Below are 14,242 nucleotides of genomic sequence, written 5' to 3'. Positions count from 1 at the left end.
AAGACTACTGAAGAGATATGTTAGTATTAAATATATTTATTTAAATGTAATTTATGTAAGTTTTAATATATTTATGCAACTATGTTTTGAGAATATAATTCTTAATTATACTTAATTTTAAAGATAATGATAATTGACTCAAAATGAAAAGCAAGCATGAAACAGATGCCTCTATTTCATCATATTACAAAAATAAAAGGTGTATGACTCATGCTCTATTACCACAAAATTCAAATAAAAGGATCATCATCTTCCCATCTAGAAATCAGATTAGTTGCAATACATTTCATCAAAACATACCTTATCTAATTTCTTCACGGTACTAAGTTGTTCAGTATCTACCTACCTATATATGTGGCAGTGATTCATTTTAAAAAATTAATAATAAACTTGATTTTGCATAAGGAAATCATAAAAATCACCATTCATTCCGGTCAGCATCACAGTTGCAGTAATACTGAGAATCAACGCAGTTCCCCTCCAATCCACAAGTACATTTTTGAGGATCAGGCAAAGAACCGCCCCAGTAAGTTTGTGTTTCATTGGTTCTTCCAACCCACCAGCTCAGAGGGGTTCCATCTGAAAAATAAAGGTGAGAAAAACGACATCTGCTTTATAACCCGTGACCTTCCATCCCAGTATAATTCCCTTCTTTCCCAAATCATTAAAAAGAATGAAAGGAGGAAAGACTGGTTTGATGTAGTGATATCCCAAACTTCATAACTGATGGTATTTCCTTAGGAAAGCTTTTTTTAAAAAATATTTCATTATTTAAGCTTAAATGATTGATATATTTTTCTTTGAGTAGAAAACAAACCTGCAGTTTCTACTTAATTCAGGCATAATAGTAAAAAAAAAATGTATTGAGAGTTCACACATGCCATTTCCTTAAAAATAATTTTTTGAAACAACAAGGCATCAAATTATAATCCATGGTAATTAACATATGAGAAACAACATTAATTTGAGAACATAAAATGCCTACTAGAACATTATGAAATGCTGTGTAAAGTCAGTGATTTATCTCAATATACTTATCGACTAAAGATAAACTAGCTGTTTAGGCATGGTATGGCATTCCCTCACTATGATTCAAGATATATTCGAAAGTATACATTTTTTCTTCTGTTTACTGGCTTGGCTACTTCTTCAGAGACTACAGAAATAACACTGAAAGATCTTTATGCCCAAAGCAAATATGACACTCAAAAACAAAGTTTCCCTCAACCAAATGCATTTCTTTCTATGATGAATGTTCAGTTACCAGCTCCTTCACAGAGCTAAGACTAAAATGATGCCAAAAAGCTAGAGCAAGGAATAGACCATTTAGATATGGTTTGCAGGCAATCTGTCTTAGGGGAAAAACAAGTTAGAGGGGAAAACTCACAGTCACTGGAGAGTCAGGGCGTGAGAAGAAGGTGACATCAAATCAGCCAGCTCCTCAAAGCTGTGCGATCATTTTTCCACTGACTTTCAAACCTTTCAAGTTGTGGCCATTAGCCTTACTTTTACTAATTTCTCCCTTACTTACAAATGCCAATGCTCATAAAATCTTACTATTACATTGGATCTGTGCTAATGCAGGCAAGTTCTCACTCAGCATTACTATCCATTCCTGTGCACTGTGCCAAGAAATCAAGGAGCTGTTGGAGGCTTCTGTTAACGTAGTACTCAATATCAACAATCTTCATGCTCTTTAACTGCATGATTAACTCATCAACTGAAGGCAAAACCTACTAGAAACATTTAATAGATCTATTTCGACATACTGCTTAAAACATTATGTGGTTATAGATTTTTAAAAAAATAAATCATTATTCTTAAATACTGAATAGTATTTTCACATCTAAATTTGTTATCTTCCCTATGAAGTAGAAACCACTGAATGTTTTAAAGATACCAAATACCTCTGATTTCCTTAGTCTTACTGAAGTGTCCTAAAGAATTTATATAAGAAAGAATTAGAAAAAACATGAGAAAATTTTAAAGTTGAAATTAAAATGATAAAATATCAGGAATGACAATGGATCACTTCTGCTCCCATAGTTACGAATAAAATTCCAAATGGCTTGGGTATTCACACTGACCACCCTTCCAGTGTGCCGAGCTGGAGGACCCATATCTTGCTAGAAACATTTTCATAAACATTTCCACTTTATTCATCCACAATCCCAGCACCGTTATTGCTTGATGCTGCTATAGTTTCAAGATTTGAAACTGTAAATTTAACTTGTCTCACACCACCTTCCTGCTCTTTCCCACACATTCCTTATTGTAACCTCAAAATCCAAACTGTTCCCTCTTTTCCACCTCAAATCCATTCTATATGGATTCTAGGGTCATGGACCTGAAGAAAATTGGTGTATTCAATGGTTACCCCCAACCCCGGTTCTACAACCTTTGAGAGTTTACCATTCTCTTCACCAGTGGCTCCCAAGCCTGGCTGAAACACCTGGGGAGCCTCAAGAGCAAGATGTGCAGCGCCACCAGCCCTGACGGCGGGAAACGCCTTCACCCTCACTGCCATCCCCTCGTCGTCGTGTGGGGCTCGGCTTGCTCACTAACATCCTTGGGGTTTGTGTTTTCTGGTTCTTTTAGAGTTTGACTCATTTGTGACTCTGACGATTGTCTTTCCTTTTCTTTCTTCTCTAGTCAAGCAACTTAGTTTCATTTTGTTTCATCACATTCATTTACCCTTCTGTATTTATGGTTCTATTTCCTTTTAGAAGGGTTTCCCTTGTGGCTCAGCTGGTAAAGAATCTGCCTGCAATGTGGGAGACCTGGGTTCAGTTCCTGGGTTGGAAAGATCCCCTGGAGAAGGAAAATGCTACCGTCTCCAGTATCCTTTGTTTATGGGATCACAAAGAGTCGGACACGACTAAGTGACTTTCAGTTTTCCTCTTAGACTACACTTCCACACTTGCTTATCTATTTTTTTTAAAGATTTCAAGATAGATATTCACTAACAATGAACCATCAGTTGCATACTAAACTGGTAGGATCACTGTAAGCATGATGCACTGGACAGCTAGAAAGAGAGGTGAGTAATGTGAAGATGCTCAGTCGTGTCTGACTCTTTGGGACCACATGGACTGTAAGCCCACCAGGCTCCTCAGTCCATGGAATTTTCCAGGCAAGAGTACTGGAGTGGGTTGCCATTTCATTCTCCAGAGGATCTTCCCAACTCAGGGATAGAACCCGGGTCTCGCACATTGCAGGCAGACGCTTTACCGTCTGAGCCACCAGGGAAGCTCATCTCAATTTCACTTTATATGTGTTACCCCACCCTCCACCTGGTGGCATGGAGGTGTCTAGACAGAAGAGTCTGTATTGGATAGAGGAACGAGGAGGACGTCAGAGCTTCTTAAACAGTACAGGGTCCTGATGGAAGCAGTGTTTCTTAAAGGTTAATTTTCTTTACACAGATTAATCGTTTGGATGCTACATTGGGTGGGTAGGAGATAAGGACTGATGGCCAGTTGAGAGGCCAGTAGGAAAGGTCTTGCAATAGCTTCATGTATCAGGTCATTAAAGCCTACATGGAGGCAGACCTGGTGGGACTCGAGACAGTCTCACATAATGAGACGTTCTAAAGGGAGAAAACACAAACTAGAATCAGAATTCAGGAGCAGAAATCAAAGGTTATTAAAGGTAGAATAAGAGAAAGAGTTAAACATGGTTTTCTGATTCCTATTTGAGCTACTGGGGGAAAAGCCATGTTTCCAGCAGCCTGCTCTAATTTTCAGTTATACCCAGAGGGTAACTTGTCAACAATCTGTGCAAGAGTCACACGGAAGAGTCACTTTCAGAAAACGGAGTCATATTTTTATTAGCTCTTTCCCATGATAAAAACAAACTGAATGTGTCACTTGCCCTTTACAAGGGACCGACACTGAGCATTCACCGAGTATGAGGAGGAAGCCCTCTGACTGAGGCCAGGAAGAGACGCCAGAGACAATCAAGGCTTTGAACAAAGCTCAGTGTCAGCTGACCATGTTCTTTTCTTCAGGCGATAGCATCTCTGTGACTTCCCGACTGTGACAGACTTGCTAAACACTTGGGGAGCACACGCCCTGGGCAGCTCTATGCCACCAGGTTGGCAAAATTAAACTCTGCAGGAGCGGGTGCAGTAAGGCACCCCATGAGTAGGGGGATGGATGCCCCAGTTCACTTACCTTCCTTGCTTACGAGCCGTGACTTCTTGCAGTAGTAGGTCAGCTCCTGTTCACAGTGCTCCGCGCGGTTAATGGTGGCCTGGAGTTGCTCCATGCTGGCCACATACTCGAAAAACCCAGTGTAGGGGTTCTCTGGGTTGGTATTTCGGACTCTTGTGACATCAGAGCCATTGTGCTGTATGATGGTCCATGCAGTCTCTTGTATGCAGAAATGGGGGAAGAAAGAGAGGAGACCATCACTAGTCTGCAAAAGTTAAAATAAATAAAGAAAATCAAAATCACCTTTTATCTGAGTCAAATTTTTCTAGTCATCAAACCTCTCTGAGAGATAGAATCAACACAAATGGATTCTTAAAATTTTTAAATTATAGTAAAATGATTCTTTTCCCTGAAGTTTATATGATTGCCATGCATTTACAGTGTTTTTATTCTACTTTTTCATATAATTCAGCCAGAAAGTATTCATGGTAAAAATATTAAGGAAACTGATTATTAAATTTTGTACATTTCATCAAATCTGACATTCTACTTTTAAAGATGCATCATTAATTTTAAGAAAGAAAAGAATAATGCTGCCTATTATAACTGTAAAACATTGCTGATTGTTGATACATCCTGAATTCAGAGATGTTACAGTACGAAAAAAACACATCTTTGAATCTGTAAAATATTTTAAATTATATAACATAAGCAATGATTTATCCATTCTTGGAAATCATCCATGCTGCCAGCAAAAAGAAAGTCAACTTTTTATGGCCCATATATCTCCCTTCAGACAGCTTTTAATTATGAGTGTACATCTATTTCCTTTTTAAATCAAGCTTCGGAGAACTTTTTCTTAATAATATGGGAAAGTGTACAAAATATTTAAGTGGGGAATGCAGGATACAAAACTATATGTAATATGATTAATCTTCATAGGCAAACACATACATATCAATACATATTCATAGGACACAGATATTAGGAAATTACACCAGAATTATACCTATTCTTTTAAAGTCAAATTTGAGATATTCATTTTGGCACCATGTGACCTGCACAGTTATGCAGTGCAATAGCAAATTATGCTTCTGAATACATGGCACAGCATCAGCATCTCAACTCACAAGAAAAATAAAACATCTCTGCGTATGTGCGAGAGCTACCACTATTGGTGCCTGAATGTCTGCAAACATTTCCATCACACTGATTACCAAAATTATTTAGATGAAATAAAAACCCTACAAGGGTTGTAACAGAAGATAGACATATTGTATCTGTCTTTCAACTTTCCCAGTAATCAACTTCATATTATATTTACCGTGATATATGCAGGCCTAAGAACACATTGATCAAAAGGCCTCTGATTTAATAGGTGAGAAACAGATTGGAAGTTGTCAAAACTCTGCTATAAATGTGCCGTTAAGTCACATAACTCTTCGGGATTACAGAGGAAGAGTCTAAATTGGAGGAAAACCGTCAGTAGAGATACCCAGCCCCCTGTTTTTAACGAATACATTCACATGGATCAACACAATCAAAACAAGAAATTCCACTCCCACCCCTCTCCTGGTCATCAAAATTTTGAATAGAGAGGCCTGTTAAATAAATGAGACAGGAGGCAAATTTGACAGCCATATTCTCTTCCATGAGTAGAACATAATTTTTCTCTGAAACCATAGCCTTTTATAGCAATAAAAACACTGCTTTCATTTCTACCTTGAATTTCAGCTGACTGAAAAGCCTGATCAGTAAATTGTTTTCCTCAAAGAGGACATGATATATAAGCTAGTGAAATTAATTATGGATGGCCAGACAGCAGGACAGCGAGAAGATGATCAGGAGACCTGAGTTTGCAGATCTGGCATGGGTGAGCACCCTTAAGAAAGTCAGGTGAAATCTGAGCCTCCATTTCCAAATTCGAAAAAAAAAAAAAAAAAAGGTGGGGGGGGGGACATAGGAGGCAATATATTAAGCCTGAAATTCTATCATTTTATCCACACAATCTTGGCTATTAGAAATTTAAGAGTATTAACTGGGCAAATCTGTTAACCTAGTCTCTGTTGGACTCTGCTTTTATTATTCAGCAGAACCATTCATCCTTTCTTGTAGGGAATCAATGGCATGGGTGAAGCAGCTCATCTCTGGCTGAGTAGCTGTCAAAAGAGCTGGACAATAAACCTACTTGAAGCCTTTGTCTCTTTGCCTTTCAGGTCACTGTTAGAGGCACTTCCTTATCGTTCAGCATCCTCTGGGTCATGATGAACACATCATGTTCTTTCAAGGTCTCTTAAGGTATTGTAAGAAATCCAAGGCCACAGTGCGTGTCGGCTGCTAAAGGGCAGCTCAGAGAAAAGTCTCCTTTTGAAATTCTAAAATTTCCATATTATGATAGTTTCTGCAAGCGAGCTCACTTTCAATAAAAAGTGCTACAAAGATGAAGCTATGCGGACACTGCACTTATCAGTAATTAAGATGTCCAGGGCAAAGGAGAGATGATGAAAGCACCACAGTGGACTCTGGGCAATGGACGTGAGGGCCCAACATCCAGGCTCCATTTCTCATGTATTTTACTAACAGAGGAATCTCTGAAAACTGTTATACTGTTCTTTTGGACATGATCATGGTATCCAATGTTTCTACAAATACCTGTTTAGAAATTACAACTATAAAAGACAAAGACTTCACTATGCGTAATTCAGTGTTCTGCGATTTATTAAATCAGTTTTTCCCACTGGTCTGTAAGCTCTACTAGAAGAATGATAGATTCTAATTTGCTAATTTTAGCACGTCTAGTGCGTGGCTGGGCACAACGTGCAGCAAAGGACACCAGTTACTGAAGGGATAAATAAATGAGTGACTAGAGCACAGTCTTCCAGGCGATCTGTGTGATTCTGTGGTGGCTCTGAGACTTCCACTTTAAGCTGCTTTCGAACTTTGGAAATAGTAGACATGTGATGCAACTGCACATAATGCTAAGGCTGAAACTGTGAAGGGTATGAGACCCCCCACTTGCAAGCTAACAAGTTATCTTGCCTTCGATGGGCCCGCTAGAGTTGCACCATGAGAGAGGGACCCCTAAAATACGAGACTTGGAGTTTACAGAGGATGGCTGGCATGCCTCCATCCCTCCTAAGAGTGAGAGAGGACTCTGGAACACAACAAATCTTCTCCAAAGAGAAGGCCGGCAAGTCCTCAGGTGTTTATCACTCTTAGAAGGTAGGCAAATAAATCTGGAGGAGATAAGCTTTGAATTTCTCCAGAGAAGTCCACTATCTCTAACTTATAAGACATATTTAAATCATCCTTTAACACAGAGCTACTTTGTTGTTGTTATTTGTTTTGCTTAGCAAGAAAGTCATTGTTTCTTTACAAGACATTCCTGTCTACAGGCCGGCAAATTCTACCTGCTAGAGGCTGTCTGGGTTCCTCTGCTGCGGAAGAAGCTGGTTTTGCCTCCACTGGCACAGTCATTTCAGTATTACTGATGTAGAGATATGTCTGTTCTTTGAAACTTCTTACAACTGGCTATTACATCTTACCAGTTTCCTCATTAGTAAAGTGAAAGTGAAAGTCGCTCAGTTGTGTCCGCCTCTTTGCAACCCCATGGACTGTATAGTCCATCGAATTCTCCAGGCCAGAATACTGGAATGGGCAGCTGTTCCCGTCTTCAAGGGACTTTCCAAACCCAGGGATTGAACCTAGGTCTCCTGCATTGCAGGCGGATTCTTTACCAGCCAAGCCACCAGGGAAGCCCCCTCATTAGTAAAGGTTAAACATTAAATAAAATCTTCAAAACATGCTTAGCTTTTATTTTTATATCTGTGTAAGAGTCATGATTTATTTTTTGAAAATGATCCTTTACCAAATGTAAAGAGAGTTGTCAAGATAAGGAAACACAGGGAAATGAGTAAAGAGAGAGAGCAGAAAAATCTATGAAATTAATATATATGCTGAAACACTGAAAGGCATTTTAGGTCTACTGGTATAGACCTGAAGTGATTTCTCTCCCTGAAGTGATTTCTAATATATAGACTATATGTTAAGCAACTGAGTAATTAAGAACTTGATTTATCTTGGGCTGACTGCTATTTTTTAATGTGATAACAGTGTAAAGGAAAAAAAAATGCTGTTTAAGCAACACAGTTGCAGAGTGTGTATTCCTGCAGGATTAATAGCTGCGGGTGATAGAGGTGATAAAGACTGTAAGAACAGGCCGGAAGTGCTTTGTTAAGGAAAGCTGAGAGATAAAAAAGCAGCTAGCATCCTGGAGCAAAACTGGATGTAAATAAGGCGCATTTGAATAACGGTAGTTAGTTATTAACTCTCATAGCTATTAGGAAGGTCTCTATTGTTGAAATCCCTGTAGTAAAGATAGTTTTGCTGTTTTAAGTGTCACACTCTCCAGCCTTCTCATGAAACGGTCTCAAGAGCCCTGATCTTGGAATCACATGGGGAGCTTGCATTTAATAGAGCAGAGACCCAGGTTTTGGTCTCTAAACTTACTGAGTCAGTGAAACTAAATCCAAGAGTCTTGGAAGTGGGTGCCCGGGAAAAGGTGAGCTTAAGCCATAGAATTATCATTTCCACAAAACTTCGAAAGCCACAGCTATACCGCTCATCACTTTCTCCACACTGAAACGATGTCCTCACAGTGTAATGTTTGGTGAGACATTTCTTAAAAATATTTCAATACAGAAAAGGCTTTCATGATGAAGAAGAAAAAAAGCCCTGTACACTACAACAGAGACAACCACTGGGATTCACATTACCCTAAAATTTTTTTAATTTTATTTAGAAGACTGTGTTTAGAAAAAATTTTCAGACTTTTGAGTTTTGGAAACTATCCGTTCAAAAGAGATTTTCTTTGCATTGTTTAGCTTGTAATGGTTAAAGAAATTTAAATCCATGTGGATTTGTCTGTTGGATAGTAATTCTTAACTAAGAATTTTTTCGTTAGTTACACATTTGAAAACTACCAATCCAGCCTTTTGTCTTGCCTTCAAAATTGGTATACCTGATTGCTGTACCTTGAGGATAGGTTATTGGTTACAGGCAATGAGACGCTGATAGAATGTAGCCTTTTCTAGAGGAAATATTTTCAGGCTGGGAGAAGAGACCAAGGTTTCAGCTCTTGATCTATCCCTAATGATATTCCTCAGCCTGCCTCCCTGAACTTCCCTGAGTCTTGTTTTTCTCATTTGCAAAACCAGATCAGTAAGGAAAGTCTCAAGTTGTAACATGTATTTTTCACTGGCTTGTTACATTCTGGGACTGTCACTTTTGTTTGAATATATTTCAACATTCTGGAGCTTCTGAAAACACTTTGCTGTCTCCTAACTGGATTATCTGTGTCTCTGTCCTCCACTGCTTGCTCTTCAAAGGGTTTTAAGCTTTGTGAATGTCCCCTTTTTCATTAATACTTTTTGATAACCTTGGTAAAGCACCTCAAGGGACTAAAATAGGCATTAGTATTGTAATATAATAAGGTAAATGTTGATTTATTAGAAAATAAAATGATTCCTTTCAAGAAAATGAAATTAATAATTTCCTTACCATTGAAATGGTCATGAAAAATGCACATGGCCTATAAATTACTGAAGTATTATGCATAAAAACATAATATAGCCAATGCATGTATGTGTATCAGATTCTCCTCATTTATGAATTTGCATACTCACTAAAATTTATTTGAATCCCCAAATCAGTTCTTGAGGCTTTCCTGCATGTCTGCAGATACAAAGCCAAAAAAATAAAAAGTTGCCCATTATGAATTTCAGTTGCCCAGCTGAAGTTGAACAGAGCCAGGTTGTGACTCCTTGCTTCAGCTCTCATCCTGTAAACATGTATTCTATTTGTCCCATGTTCTTTGTTGATTTCACTCTGGTTCCTAAGCACAAGAAGGCTATGCTGTGCCTTCTGGCAACACATGGGATAAATACACTTCCTTCAGGTATGAGTTCTGGTGCTGTTGGTTGTAAGTTCAATGTTAATGAATTAACAGTATGCATTAAATAAGGTGTCTTTAATCTGAAACACAAGTGAAACAAGGTTATATATTGATCAGCTGAGAATACTGTGACTAGAAGCATGCAGGAATTTAAGTGAAAGTTTAAGTCGCTCAGTTGTGTCCAACTCTTTGCTTCCCCACGGTCTATACAGTCCATGGAATTCTCCAGGCCAGAACACTGGAGTGGGTAGCCTTTGCCTTCTCCAGGGGATCTTCCTAACCCAGGGATCAAACCCAGGTCTCCCACATTGCAGGTGGATTCTTTACAAGCTGAGCCACAAGGGAAGCCCAAGAATACTGGTTACTTAATCTTACTGTAATTCCCTGGAAGCAATGGTCCAGTATTCATAAATTCAAGTGACTGTTGTTACTTTACAGAACATAACTATCACGGATAATGAGAATTCTGTGTGTGTGTGTGGGGGGGTGAATGTTTCTTAGAGCCTTAAGAATACAGACACTCAGCAACTTTGAGGTGTCTGAACCGCAGAATCAAAACTTCATAAAGCAAATACATGGACGTAGCTCAGGGTGCTTTGTGGCAACACAGGATTCACAGGGATGCAGTGACAGGTTGTTGAATCTCACTCAAAATCCTCATTACACAGAAAAAAAATCAAAAAGTTATTTGACACCTGAATTCATATCGTTCAATTGCAAAATGTTCCTTTTCTGTCTGTGAAGTCTTCTCACACTTACTATGTTTAATTCTCACAAATAGAGCAGGCTGTTCTCTAAAGTTTGAAAACCAGAAGTCTAAAACAGCTATGCCCAAAACTGGCTCCACAATAAATATCAAATGGGAAGGTTTTTAAAAATATTGATTTTGATGTCTCACCCTAACCCTCCTGCCTCATGGTGCTGCCTGGGGATCTGTACTGTGGGGAGCAGGGAGTTTCGCTGGTGGGATAAACATGTAAGCATCGTTAGCTGTCTTAGGTTACTTTGGCATGTGGAGAAGTACTATGGTCTGAATGTTTGTGCACCCCACCAAAATTCACATGTTGAATCACTCACCCCCAAAGGTAATGCGATTAGCACGAGGCACCTCTGTGAGGTCATGAGGTCAAGAGGGAGGTGTTCTCATGAGTGGGATTAGTGCTCACACACAAGAGACCCTGCAGAACCCCTTCTATCACTATCACATGAGGGTATAAGAAGTCTTAAATCTGGAAGAGAGCTCTCATCTGACAATGCTGGTGCCATGGTCTTGGGCTTCCCATGCTCTAAAACTGTAAGAAATAAATTTCTGTTGTTTATTAGCTATCCGATCTGTAGTATTCTGCTATAGCTGCCCAGAGAGACTAAGACAGGCAGTATTCTCCACAATGGGAGAGCAAACTGAAGCCACCTGGCTATGTTATGTGAAACATCTCTAAAAACACATTCTATAGTAAGTTTCCAAAATTATCTGTGATCAAGATTTGCCACCACCCTGCAGCTCTTAGAATTACACTTTAATACAAAGGAACCGTTGCTCCCATATTCAACTGCCTTCTCAATGTTTCATGAATGTGTAACAGATAGCTCAAATTCAAAGTGTGTAAAACTGAGCTCATCTTTCTCCTCAAAACTCTCTGATCACATCTCAGACCATGGCAACTTAATCACTCCAGTTGCCGAAGCCAAAAATGTGGTGTTATCTTTTGGTTCCCTTTGTTTTCTCATTCCTCACACATATACAATGAGAAAATTGAATCTCCGTCCACCATCTACATTGTATGATCCAGTGCAGACCACCTTCCTGGCTCTTGGCTGGATTCTTAATTACTTAAACTCAGTCTCCAAACAGGCTTCCTAACTCCTATACTCCTATTACACACAGACATACTATTCACATGCATGTACATATTTGGTATATGCCTATATACATATGTGTGTATGAATATATCCTCTAGCTCTTCTCTACCTCTGCTCCTGGACAGGCATTTCCCAACACAGGAGCAAACATGATCCTATTAAAGAAAGCCAGGTGCCATCTACCGTTGCTTAAAACTCGCCAAGGTCTTCTGAACTCACCCAGGGTAAAAACCAGAGACCTGACACACTGTAAGGACCCCTGACTCTTCCTCTCCTGCCCCCACCCACTTGATTATTTCTGGCTTTCCTGCACTTCAAGGTTGCTCACCGCACTCCAGCCACACTGTATCTGCTGCTCTTTTCTGAACACACACACACAACGCTCTCTCAAGACTTCGTGTTTATTTCCTCTGCCCAGAAGGCTCTTTCCCTAGATATTCACTGCCAGATTTTAAGTAGTAAATCCTCCTCTACCATGCCTCCTGCTTCAATTCAATATTTCCTTTTTCTGTTTATTTTGCTCCATGAAATCCTGATCTCCCAACAAAGCGCTATCCAATGTAAGTTTTTTGCAATGACAGGTGGCTATGCAGCAGTTAAACTGTGGCTAGTGAGACTGAGGAAAATGGCTTTTAATTTAATCTGATTGTAATGAATTTAGATTTGTACAACTTGTTTCAAGTTATTTAGTTATATTAATTTCAACTAAATGTAAATCTAAATAGTGGCTACTACACTGAACAGCATAGTTCACCTAGAATCAGTTTGTGTTTGACGATGAAGGGATCAAGTCTTTTTTACAGTATTTACACACAATTTCACCCAGCAGGTGGCTCAGTGGGTAAAGAATCTGCCTGCAATACAGGAGACACAGGAGATGCAAGTTTAATCCCTGCATTGGGAAGATCAGGGTAACTCACTCCAGTATTCTTGCCTGGAGAATCCCATGGACAGAGGAGCCTGGCAGGCTCCATAGGGTCCATGCCGTCGCAAAGAGTCAGACACGACTGAAGTTTCTGAGCACACATTGGTTGAAAAAAACATCTTTCCTTCACTGTACATGAATGCTACCTTTGCAATGAATCAACTACCCATATATGAGTGAGTCTGTTTATGGATCTCTGTCTTGTCTCACTGGTCTATTTGGTTTTCCCTGTGTCAATCACATGCTGTTTTACTCAATGTATCAGCATAATGTCTATATCATAGCTGGTAGACTTGAGTGCTCCACCTTTATTCTTTAAGACTGATTTAGTTCTTCTGGCCCCTTCAAATTTGCTGGTAAAGTTTAGAGTCTGCTTGTCAAGTTTCACCAAAACAATTATGAAGGTGTTAGTCATTTAGTTGTGTCCAACTGTTTGATCCCATGGACTGTATGTAGCCTGCCAGGCTCCTCTGTCCATGGAATTCTCCAGGCAAGAATGCTCAAGTGGGTTGCCATTTCCTACTCCAGGGGATTTTTCCAACCCAGGGATCAAACCCAGGTCTCCTGCATTGCATGTGGATTCTTTACCATCTGAGGCACCAGGGAAGCCCAATTATACCAACCAACAAATACCCTGTTGAAATTTTAACTAAGGTTTACACTCAATCAGTACCAAGTTGGGAAGAATTGACATTTATATCACCATATTGAGTTTTCCAATCAATGAAAATTTTATATTTCTCCATTTTTTTAAGACTTAATTTATCTCGAGTATTTTACAATTATCTGTGTAAAAGCTATGCACAACTTTCTTTAGATTTATTACCATGTATTTGAGATTTTTGATGCTACTAAAAATAGACTTTTCTAAAATTTCATTTTAATTACTTATTGCTGATATACAGAAATAAAATTAATGTTTACTTTAACTAGATATCTAGCAATCATTCTGAATTTTAATACTCTGTATATTGTTCAGAAAACTCTCAATACATAGCCTGGCCATCTACAGATAATGAGAGTCACAGTTTTTCTTTTCTAGTATGTATGTCTTTCATTTCTTTCTCTTGCTTTATTGCACTGGCTAGGACTTCCAAAAACAATGGTGAACAGAGTGATAATAGCAGGCATTGTTGCATTAATGTTGGTAACAGGGATAAAATTTTCAGTACTTCACAAAAAACTATGATATGTACTGTAGGTTTTTTTAATGGGTCCTCTCTAACAAATTAAGGACATTTGCTTCTACTGGTAATTTACTGAGTTTTCATTTTCTTTTTATCATGAATGGATGCTGCATTGAATCAAACACATTTTCTAACACTATTAATTCCTATATAAGTTTATGTA

The 14,242-nt window shown here is 38.8% G+C and overlaps 1 protein-coding gene across 2 annotated transcripts in view; it reads right to left on the bottom strand.

Annotated features, from left to right (window-relative positions):
* The window catches only part of CNTNAP4 (contactin associated protein like 4), a 281,129-nt gene that overhangs the window by 70,995 nt on the left and 195,892 nt on the right, over nucleotides 1-14,242 (bottom strand). For both annotated transcript variants that reach the window (XM_005691816.3, XM_018061737.1), the window contains 2 exons: nucleotides 4,176-4,373; nucleotides 423-579 (listed from right to left, as the gene is read on the bottom strand). In XM_005691816.3, coding sequence (XP_005691873.3) covers nucleotides 423-579; nucleotides 4,176-4,373 — 355 coding nt within the window. The remainder of the gene's footprint in view (nucleotides 1-422; nucleotides 580-4,175; nucleotides 4,374-14,242) is intronic.

Source organism: Capra hircus, chromosome 18 (genome assembly GCF_001704415.2).
Source record: "Capra hircus breed San Clemente chromosome 18, ASM170441v1, whole genome shotgun sequence".
NCBI classification, from domain to species: domain Eukaryota; kingdom Metazoa; phylum Chordata; class Mammalia; order Artiodactyla; family Bovidae; genus Capra; species Capra hircus.
This window is presented reverse-complemented; position numbering and strand designations above follow the sequence as displayed.